The sequence below is a fragment of the Bombyx mori genome, chromosome 22, assembly GCF_030269925.1.
Source record: "Bombyx mori chromosome 22, ASM3026992v2".
Classification (NCBI taxonomy): Eukaryota; Metazoa; Arthropoda; class Insecta; order Lepidoptera; family Bombycidae; genus Bombyx; species Bombyx mori.
In genome coordinates this window covers 12,620,485-12,632,577 of record NC_085128.1, presented here as the reverse complement: position 1 = coordinate 12,632,577, position 12,093 = coordinate 12,620,485, and the positions used below count along the sequence as shown (strand labels likewise).

The window sequence follows — 12,093 nt, the reverse complement described above, 5'->3', positions numbered from 1 at the left end:
TAAATACATGAACATCATTGCACTCGTATTATTTTTGTTTTGGCCTCCATATGTATCTGAATAAAATGTGACCTGTAAAACTTTTGAATCTGAAGAAAATGCCACAGACACGACGCGATTTGACGAGCACCGATGGTTTCGTCCTACATGTAACATGTAGCCTTATTAGTTGCTAAATCATGGATTGTGAGATTGTAGGACCATAGCGGTCGTTTATAAAAAGAAACAGAAGTTTTAAGATAGGGGGTGGGTAAGCACTGCTGAAGATCATATGTATATGTTCGACTGGATAAGTTGCACTTTGCTTCATCTTTATCCTTTCTTTTTTCTGAATATTATTATGCTTTTTTATGCCGGTAATAACTTGACAACCGAATATGTATAGTCGCGAACACAATTATGGGCTATGTGAATAATTGATCATCTAAAGGTATTCTGTTAGTTCATTTAATTATGTGGCGTAAATAACTTAACGTGTTGAGTTAATTAAATAAATAACACTAATATGTTTAGATATATCTAAATGTCATTATGTTCTCGTTGGAAACAGAGTTGTTTAGTAATTCACAAGTGCGATATCCCAAAAATACGTGAGAGAATCGAGTTACTCATTTATTCCCCATAAAAAACAAGTAATCTGGACGACAATTCTGCTATAACTTAAAATTTGATATTAGTCGACTTGTCAAGTTATTCACGCCATGTACGGAAATATTAATATCCTAACATGTAAAATGTCAACGATGTATTTAAATCATTATTTAATCACGTATTATTTTATCATTGTTATTGTATTAGACAATATAATACAATAGAGAATAAAGTAATTAATAAATATTTTTTAATGCACCAACATCATTCTTTCGGATACGATAAATTTTTTTTGCCAGTGTCCCAATGACGCAATGCATCCGCGGGTCATGTTTTTATATTGCTTAGATGGTGGACAGCTCTCAGCCATCTGGTTTGATATGGCTACTAGAGCCTATAGAGAATAATAACATAAATGCAGCTACCTTGAGACATGAGTCCTGAGTTTCAACTTTTACATCGCAGCTGTTGTCCACCCTTCAAACCGAAACGCATTATTGCTTCTCGACTGAAATAAGCAGGGTGGTGGTACCTACCAGTGGGAGATCATAAGACGCTTTATCATCAGTAATCAAGCAGTAATATTACATAAAGAAGACTCGCCACTCGTTCACTAGTCCAAGCAGTTAATTCCTATGCCGGAAAAGAAGACACGCGGATACATTGTCATTCAGTTGCCGTGGTTATTTGCTTGTCTATACCCTATATTTCTCAGAGAACGGTTCGACCGATTTGGCTTTGTCATTGTGTTCATAGCAGACAGAACTTGTATGATTTCTATAAATTATAATAAAGTATAAAATAAATACTAGTATATACTTATAAGCAAATCGAATGAACTTTAACGTATTCGTTTTCTCATTCACACGGCACGATGTCCTGATTTTTATCGAATAGCCACCAAACAAGCGGTTAGTACCTACCTGATTTTTTTTACCTCCTATCCTTGAAACGAGTAGGCGAGCTCACGTGGCTCAGCCTGGCTAGTTTGCTAACGCTAGCCGTAGCAAGGGCAGGCCTTCGCTCAATTTACTACTACTACTACTTCGCTGAAACTGAGTGGGCTGTGTCTGGTTTTTAATTTACCCATAAAGTTTCTCGCCGGATATTCTGAGTTGGTCACGTTTCCGATCCGGTGGTAGGTTCTGCGAAGCACTGCTCTTGCTAGGCTTAGTCTTAGCAACGTCGTCAGGTTTGAGCTCCGTGAGCTCACCTACTAGTTACGCTGAAATGGCCCCTCAGGGACATCAGCTTAGGTAGAGAGAAAAAAACTCGTTCAGATGGTGACAAATTATTTACAATGGTAAGGTTTCAGGGGTAGATCAAATTAAAAACATGGTAGAAATAGGGCTGCTATTATTTTTAGAGCATATAACGAGGCTTTCATTTAACTATTTGTCAGCAATTATTCCACGCTTTCAAGTTTCCAGGATGGGTGTCGTGAGATAAATTCGTGTAGAATGGTCTCTTGAGGACCTAGTCTCATGGATTGAGTGTCGGTCTGTCCCATACACCGTTATTAAAACCAGAAGATTGAATAAGAAGAAAAAATAGATGTAAAAACCGTCTGGGAACCGAGGGGTACAGTTGTTCAATCTTTTTGTGATTGTATTGATTGATTGTAGATCTTCACGACGATCTTAAATTAGTACCGAACCTAAGTATCTTAACGAAGCGTCAGAACGCTACTTTGACAAAGCGGCGCGACACGAAAACCCTCTTATCGTGGCCGCCGTTAATTACTTATTCGACCGCGACGGGGCAACCCAGAGCCGCTGTCGCCCGAAACATGTTTTGTCGGATCCCCCGGATTCACTCTCGGTGCCTTTAGGTCTCTCAAGCACCGGCCACCGTCCTCGTCAAACTCTTCGATTACGACAAAAAGCTCGGCGAGTTCTATTAATCAACCGAGTCTGTTTTTTTGGGCGAAAATAGTCTGTCTCGAACTGCTCTGGGGTAAACCGGTGATATATAAAATAAAAGAGTGGACTGTAGTATTTGGTAAGTTTATAAAAAGAGTAAAACAAGATAAACAAGTAAGTGTCGCGGGCGGCGTTGCTGCACGAAGTGACGAAGCCGGTGTCAATCCGCTACCCCGCGCCGCTGTCCTCCTCCCGGCGCCCGCGCCGCGCGATCGTCGATGTCCGTGCATCGACAGACTGCCCGGGTTGAAGTATGTATGGGTACTTCAATGAAGAGGGAGGGGGCAGATGGAGTTGAAGCCTCGCCACCACGGTCCCCGTCCTCGTCTTGACCTCTGCGACCCGTGTGATGCCGTCGCTGCCCGGATACGTCTTGGTAATGCGGCCCAAAGGCCACAACAGTGCCGGTAGCGTCCTGTCCTTCACAAGGACTAGCGTCCCTGGTATCAAGCTCCCTGTAGAGGTGGACCATTTAGATTTCTGCTGCAGCAGAGTAATGTATTCATTAATAAAGCGCTTCCAAAAATGCTGCCTGATGAGTTCCACTCGTTGGTAGCGCTCCAAGCGCGTGATGTTGCCGTCGGTAATCTGCGGGTGCGGAACTGACGTGAGCGGTCGTCCAATCAGAAAGTGAGCAGGAGTAAGGGCAGTTAAATCTAACGGATCAGAGGAAATAGGAGTAAGTGGACGGGAATTTAGAATGGCCTCAATTTGACATAAGCACGAAGACATTTCTTCATACGTGAGGTGAGTAAGACTGAGGAGTTTTTTGAGATGGCCTTTAGTGGCCTTAACCGCTGCTTCAGCCAGACCATTAAAATGAGGGGAATAAGGTGGAGAAAAATTAAAATCTATGCCTTCTTGAGACATGAATGACGCAATGTCTGAGTTTGAAAGGACGCTTTTGAGTTCGTTGCAAGCACCAACAAAATTTGTCCCATTGTCGGACCATATGCTGCGGGGCTTGCCTCGACGAGACACGAATCTTTTGAGAGCAGCTATGTACGCGTCCGATGACAATGCGGTGACGAGCTCGATATGAACAGCTTTTACTGCAAGGCACACAAAAATGCATAAGTATGATTTTACTAATTTACAGCCTCGCCCTTTACGATCAGCGATCAAAATTGGCCCAGCATAATCCGCACTACAATTCAAGAAAGGAAATTGTAAATCAGTACGAGTTTTAGGTAATTGACCCATGATGGGTTGAACATTTTGTGCTCTATACCTAAAACATTTTAAGCAGTTTCTGACGACAGTCTTAGACAGATTTCTGCCTCCTAAGGGCCAGTAACTCTGGCGTATGTGAGTTAGTAAGAGCTGTGGTCCAGCATGTAAGAGATGCAAATGTTCAAAATGGAATATTAATTTAGTCAAAGCGTGTTTACTGCAAAGAACTATAGGGTGTTTTATATTAAAGTCATATGGGGAGTTGTCAAGCCTACCACCAACGCGTAAAATTGAATAACTATCTATAAATGGTGTTAATGAAATAAGACGACTGCTACGTGGTAGGGACTTCCCTGATTTCAATATAAAATATTCTTCGGGGAACATTTGAAGTTGAGCATTATGTATAATGAGATTTAATGAGATTTGTAGTTCTTCATTAGAAAGATTAGCTATATTTTTATTTGATTTGTTTTTAAAGTTATATATCGCTCTAAGTATGTAAGCAACTACTCTTTGTAAATAGCGTAAATTTGAATATTTAGTAATAAGATGATGAATTATGGAACTACCATGAGTTTTATTAGTATGAAGCGTATCGACATTACTACTAACTACATGACAAACTACGTCTGGTAGATCTTGTTTCATATTGGGTTTTTGTGGCCAATATTCTTGTGATTTAAATAGATAAGACGGGCCCGACCACCACAGCGAACTGGTGCTGATAGCATCAGCCTTCAGTCCACGGGAAACAAGATCCGCCGGGTTGTCCTTCGACGGCACGTAGCTCCAAGTACAACCAATCGTACTCTCTTGAATTTCGTTGACTCTGTTGCGCACAAAAGGCTTAAGTTGATTAGGCGACGTCGACAACCACGCCAATACAATTGTGGAATCGCACCAGAAATAAACGTTGTCTATACGCATGGTTAGAGAGTCACGAACTTTGGTACACAGTCTTGTAGCTGCTAACGCTCCGCAAAGCTCAAGTCGCGGTATTGTGGTGGGCTTAATAGGAGCTATGCGACTTTTTGAAGCCAAAAGTCGTACGCAAATAGACCCTGAAGCTTTAATTGAACGGATATAAAGACACGCACCGTAAACCTTCTCTGAAGCGTCGCAAAAGACATGAATTTCGTTATTTGTCGAGTCACTACATGAAATAAATCTAGGTATCTTCAGCTAATTAAGAGAAGATAAAGTACTAGTAAAGGAAGACCAAAGATCCCTAAGTTCTTGAGACACTACGTCGTCCCAGTTGTACTTGTCGATCCAAAGTCGTTGCATGAGAATTTTTGCTTCGACAACGCACGGACTTACCAGGCCTAGTGGGTCGAAAATTTGACTTACAACCGACAACACGTGATGCTTTGTAATTTTACTACAGATGTCAATATTAATGGAAAAAGAAAGCATATCAACATTGCAACACCATTGCAAACCTAATGTTTTAGATGAAGTGTTGACGTCACTATTTAAGTCTAACATATTTTCAGTGGAAGCGTCGCCACGTTCTGACATTATTGCTGATAAGATACGAGAATCATTTGATTTAAATTTACGTAAATGAAATTGAGCTGATGACAAAGTATCAATCACGCCTTTACACAACTCAATAGTACCTGAGAGGGTGCTATTACCGCTTAAAAGATCGTCAACGTAAAAGTCGTGAATTATTGCATGTTTGACGTCTTCACTTACAGCTGACGAAGCCAGACTGGTCAGGCATTTCGTGGCTAAGTAAGGCGCTGATGCTGTTCCATAAGTCACCGTGTTTAAACAATATACTTTGAGGGGAGCATTGTGATTATCGCGGCAAACAATGCGCTGAAGAGATCGCTGCCAGGGGTTTAGGCACAAGACCTGAAACAATCCAACCTAATTTCGTTTCGTGAAGTGTAGGTTGATTCTTACCTAAATCGATGGTATTATGTAATAATACTTGCCAAAAGATTTCAGCCCCTACAAGTATATCTACGACTGACGGAATGTTGAATGTAGGGTCAGCTAGATGTAGACCCGAAGGCAAAGGGACATGAGTTCTAGGTATGAAACGCGAAGGCAATACTTTTGTTACCTCAGGCAATATTAGACAACCTAAGCCGACTGTATAATTACCGTAATAGGACTCGAGCGTGAGATTACAAGACTGTGTACTATAAGAGGTCTGATTGTTTATACCGGTGATTGTAGTGGAGCTAGTACCGTGTCGTGACAGCCCAAGCTTGGATGAAAAGGCGTCTGTGACAAAGTTGGCGGTACTACCGTTGTCCAGCAAAACTCGGGCGGGGTGCTTAGTGCCATCGGCACCACGCACTCTCACCATAGCTGTGGAAAGCAATATAAAAGAAGCTGTATTACTGTGTTCAAAATTGGCTGAAAAAGCAACATTATCAGCGCCTGGCATGGGGTTTGACGCTGCGCTTCGCTCAGGCTCTGAATGTAAAAGGGTATTGTGTCGTGCTTTGCAGTACTTGCAATGGGATAGCTTGCACGTTCTATCAGTATGACCTAAGCGTAAGCAATTCATACAAACTTTAAAATTCTTTGCCTTTTCAATGCGCACCTCAGTAGGTAAGCTCCTGAATGTTTCACAGGTGTAAAGCAAGTGATTTTCATTACATAATGGACATTTCGAATGATTTGATTGAATTTGATTGCTATTAGATTGTATGATGTAATTTGTAGATTTGTTATTGTAATTATTGTTATTTGTTTCTTTAGATTTAAGGTTGATTTTACTATTTTCTTCTATTTTTTCAAGTAGGTTAATTTGATTTTCAATAAAAAAAATAAATTGATTTAAAGTAGGGGGCTCTGAAAGTTTGTTACGATGCTCCTCCCAGTATCGGCTTGTGCTGCTGTCTAGTTTCTGTGAGATCATAAAGATGATTAATGTGTCCCAATGTTCAGTTGGCTGCTTTAAAGTTTTTAATGCCCTAATATTTTTATTTGTGACATCAATAAGGTAGCGCAAGCTTTTACTGGACTCTTTGGAGCACGGTGCAACACTAAACAACGCTTGAACGTGGTTGTGTATTAACAGCTGGTCCTTGTCGTACCGCTGACATAGCAAGTCCCAAGCGTTATTGTAATTTTCACTGGTAAAATCTATATTTTTAATAACTAAAGCCGCGCTGCCGCGTAAACAGGACCGAAGGTAATGAAATCTCATAATATCATCATTACATTTATTATTATGGATGAGGGAAATGTAGGTATCTTTGAATTCGAGCCAACCCTGAACGCTACCATCAAAATGTGGCAAATCAATTTTGGGCAATCGAACATTTGTGTGTACCCTACCTGAACCTTCTGAGTTGGTAGTTGCTGAAAGCAGGCTTCGCGCCAGTGCCACCGTAGGATGGTATTGGTCCTCGAACTCACACCGGGATTTAAAGTCGTCATCGGGTGCGTCCAACAACGTCTCGATCTCCGTCTGTAACTTGTCGAAGTCGTTGTATAAACACTGAATACGCTCATAACGTCCTTCCAACTCAAAACGTTGTAAGTCGGTCAAGCTAGAAAAACTACTAAGAGGTTTAATATAATTTCTGAAAATAGTAAGTTTGGCTTTAATTGCACCTCGTCGCTTAATAAGAGTATCTAAATCCTCAGAATGTTGGCTCATAATGTATTATAATAAGCAAAATAAACAGAAATAATAAGAATAATGAAATAAGAATTAAAGAATAAGAATGAATTTTGATTGTAAGATGAGGGTAGTTTTTATTTTGGCAAATTGGAGGCGAAAATTAGGTAAAAAATTGAATGCGCTAAACGGCAAAAATATGAGGGAATAAAGGTTGTCTAATTGGAACGAACTCACTCAGGTATGCAATCCGTCCAATATTCCGAAGTCCAATATTCACGACTCCTTGCAGCTTCAACGTAGTGAACAGTAAAACGTCCGTTCGTTTTTAAATGGCCAACCAACGCCGACAGATTGTTGTACAGGTTTTATTCCGGTGAGTTTTAAGCTGACAAAACTAAAGGACCATGTCTCGAACTGCTCTGGGGTAAACCGGTGATATATAAAATAAAAAAGTGGACTGTAGTATTTGGTAAGTTTATAAAAAGAGTAAAACAAGATAAACAAGTAAGTGTCGCGGGCGGCGTTGCTGCACGAAGTGACGAAGCCGGTGTCAATCCGCTACCCCTCGCCGCTGTCCTCCTCCCGGCGCCCGCGCCGCGCGATCGTCGATGTCCGTGCATCGACAAGTCACTCGTATTTATAATAGAAAGTGGGCGTAGCTTCGTCATGAATTCTCTCGAATACCATCTTAAGCAGTTATTGGCATGCGTAACATGAAGGAAATGGTGAATTTTAACTATTTTTATTATAATTATCTTCTATCAAGAAATAGTCTATCTAATCAATATTGATTAAATTTACCCGGTTTTTCTAAAAACATATTTCTAAATCTTTTAAATCATATATTTCTCTCCAGGTCTATTCCAGCCTCTTGGAAAACTAAATTAATAATCCCAATTCTAAAATCAGGGAAGGATCCGTCTCAATCTGGTTCATATAGACCTATTGCTCTCTCCAGTGTGCTAGCTAAAATTATGGAACACCTGATAAAAATTATTTGGGATGGATAGTTGAACACAGGTCTATTCTCCCTAATAGTCAGTTTGGCTTTAGACGAGGCTACGGTGTATTGGACAGCCTGAGCCTCCTCACTTCAGATATCCGCGTTGCATTCTCTCAAAGCCGTCACGTTATATCAGTTTATTACTTTATTACTAGATATTAACTCTGCATACAAAATAATTTCCCTCCTAAGCCATCTCCTTTTAGTTCTACTATTTCAATTCGCTCAACTGACTGAAACGTTGGCCAATTAGATATTAGCGTCATAAAACTATACACCCTCTTGTCAACTCGTATAAGAACCTGCAAAATTTAGCTTTTCCAATTTCCCAAATTTATAAATAACCCGTCTCCTTTTACCTTTTGACTGCCTTGTATTTGGCCCCACAACTTTTTTGAATATTGGGATTTATAAAGACTCTCCAGGTGCCAATTTACAATTTCCAAACATAGTCCAAATACAACGGCCTGATCATAGCATAGATCTGCCCATTAAGGTCGGCAAGTAGACAGATAAGTAATTACGTACCTAGTTTAAATTTCGCAACAAATTTGAAATTAAGTTTCATATTGCAACGAAAAGAATACTAAATACCTGAACACACATGTATATTATGAATCTATACTAATATTATAAAGTTGAAGAGATTTTTTTTTTGTTTGAACGCGCTAATCTCAGGAACTACTGATCCGATTTGAAAAATTCTTTCACTTATCGAGGAAAGCTATAGGCAATATAACATCACGCTAACACTAATGCAGGCGGAGCACCAATAAATAATGTTTCAAAATCGGAATCTTCAAAGGCTTTGTCCTTTTTGAGAGCTTCCACTGCGTGCGCTGCGGAAACGGTTAAAGTTTCGCTAAAGTAATGTATGAGAAAATTGTTCCCATTTAAAAGATCTAAAAAAAAGTGCGCGACAGCATAATTATGTATTAGGGTCGGCTATAACATTTTTTATGCTAAACAAATTTGTTCTAAAATAAAACATTTTTTGTGAAGGTGTTTTTATAAAGATGATATTAATCCCTATCCAAATTATTACGTTATTCATTACAACATTGAAACACTAAAATCACTTCAAGATAGGCTTTGACAATTATAGAGCTTTCTGGATTTATTCAAGATCCCATCATCAGATCTTTATGCAAACAGGACCATTAGGGAAGTTTACCCTTTCATACAAAAAAAAAAAAAAGAATTATCAGAATCGGTTCAAGCATTTTCGAGCAATCGGTGAACATAGTACATAGATAAAAAATTATGATCGAATTGATAACTTCTTCTTTTGAATTCGGTTAAAAAGAGTGATTTTGATACCTTAAATAGCTCCTTAACATTCTATTATTCAAAAATATTTTCACTTTCTACGTAAATGAAGTCGCGGATACAATTTTGCGTTATGCCAAAGTAACTCATCGTTTAGTTTACTTTAGTTACTTCCACAGTGTCATGTCCTATGGCATTTTGCTATGGGGCAATGCGGCCGATGTAGAAATGATATTTATTCTGCAGAAAAGAGCTATACGTGCCATTTATAACAAACATGCACTCAAGGGAATCCTTGAGCGAAAATTTTAAAGAAATTAAAGTTCTCACTATGTCACTATCCCAGTAATTTTTTGAAAATTTTATGTATGTTCGTAAACATATTGAGGAGTTTCCTAAAAAGTCGGACATACATAATAGAAATACTAGGAACAAACACAAACTTGTTGTGCCGATGAGTAGGTTACATAAGATACGAAATTCATTCGGGTGTTTGTCTGTGCGCCTGTACAACAAAATCCCACAAGATGTTCAGAACCTATATATACATAGGTTTAAGAAAACTATTAAAGAACATCTGTGCAATAAAGCTTACTATAAAGTCAATGATTATCTAGAAGATTGCACAAAGTGGGAATGAGTTGCTCGCTCCAGGCATTTCAATATTGTAATAATTGTAACGTTATAATACACATTGTAAAAATGAATATTTAAAAAAAATCTAATATTTTTTTTTTAAATCTAATATTTAAAAAAAAGAAAAAAAGACATGCCCGCTGAGTTTCTTGCCAATTCTTCTCAGGACTGAGGCTAGTTCTTGTGAATTGGCGGTAGTTCTTTTGACGTTCAACAAGTATGTACTTTCATCTATGTTAAACAAAAAATTTTTGATTTGATTTGATTTGAACTATTCCACGCGGACGAAGTCGCGGGCAAACGCTATGACTGTATAAAATCTTTTATTGTAGAACACAAAAAATAGAAGTTATGTTTTACACAATAACGCGCGAAAACCTACTTACGATTTCAAGTTTTTGTAGGAATTCTTTTTACCGGTATATGATTTCGTGACGGGTAAAATCTTAAGGGAAGGACATAGTGCTGCGGTCACTAACCCGCCTGCCAAGAGTAGATGTATGATGTATGTAGATCACATGTAATAATCTTGAAAATACAATATAATCGTAGAAGCGTTGCTACTTTTTGATGGTATAGGGAAAATAATTAGAGTTTTTTATTAATAGTATGATATGATAATAATGATAATAAAAAAACGCAAGATTAACCTGTGCAGAGAATGCTGTTGTCCATTCTCCGGTGAAACCCTTAGTCACTTTCAGAGACACCCGTGGGAAGCGAGCAGCTACACCACTCAGCCCAATCTAATCTAAATGCGTAAATATGTGCCCATCTTAAGTATTTATCTACAATAAAACAAGACCTTTTATTTTTCCTTTTTCCGCAGTTTGCCACCTTACCTACATTTTTTTTATTGCTTGGATGGGTGGACGAGCTCACAGCCCACCTGGAGCCCATAGACATCTACAACGTAAATGCGTCACCCACCTTGAGATATAAGTTCTAAGATCTTTAAGTGAAATAGATGTTTTTTCTAATTGTCTCACAACTTACAGGAAAAATCGGTCGCGGATCATTTCCCAATTAAATATAAATTAATCGCAATCAATCAAATGTAATCAAATCTTAGTTATATAATGATTTTTATTTTTGTTGTTAATGCCCTGTCGATTGCACCTACAATTGACGTGACATATGCCATGAACTTTTGTCAATTGGTCAATGTTTTTTATTGATGATCACTTTGTTAGTGCTACTTAATAAATAAATAAATAATGTCTCACGTTGAGAATTTGTCGCTGGATTTTCTCAATAGGCCGCGATTCCGATCCGGCGGTAGATTCAGAGAAGCTCTACCCCTGCGAGCGCTAGTAGTCGTAAACTTTCTCAGGCTGAGCCCCGTGAGCTCGCCTGGACATTTAGTAAAACTAAGATAGCCCTAGCAATATCGTAACTAGATGGCCTTACCAAAATCGTTAATAAGTTACATGCCAAAAAGATAAGTGCGTATACGCCAATGAAATTGAAGTATGTATGCGCAATAATTTATTAAAAAATGTAATCAGGAAATCTCTTGACACTTTCCACTCTGCAGGAAGGGAGCGCAACCGAAATTTCGCTTCCGGCGTAACAAAAATATTTTTATTAATTAAATAGAAACGAAAAAAAACACTACAATTTAAATATGAAAAATCTACGGAAACAAATATTTCAACCAAATTTAAACATCATTTTCTCACTAATAATAATTTCTGAATTAATCAATGGTATGACGACTGCACGGTCATTTACACTAGGGTTTAATAATAATTAATGAAGCTCTGAATAATGGCTCATTGTGTATTTTCAAGCCCACACAGTGTTCAATGGCAGCGTGTGTGTAGAGCGTGGACTGTATTTTGTGCTGGTCGCTTCAATAATTAGATATATTCAGATAGAAGGTTATTTTTATTTTATTT

The 12,093-nt window shown here is 38.6% G+C and overlaps 1 protein-coding gene across 1 annotated transcript; it reads right to left on the bottom strand.

Annotated features, from left to right (window-relative positions):
• Positions 1–2,681: 2,681 nt before the first annotated feature.
• Positions 2,682–7,799, bottom strand: LOC119630238 (uncharacterized). The gene is made up of 3 exons (XM_038018940.2): positions 6,996–7,799; positions 5,955–6,017; positions 2,682–3,565 (listed from the first exon to the last, which is right to left on the bottom strand). Exons 1-3 carry the CDS (start codon positions 7,318–7,320, stop codon positions 2,682–2,684), a joined length of 1,272 nt encoding a protein of 423 aa, XP_037874868.1. The 5' UTR covers positions 7,321–7,799.
• Between the last annotated feature and the right edge of the window lie 4,294 nt (positions 7,800–12,093).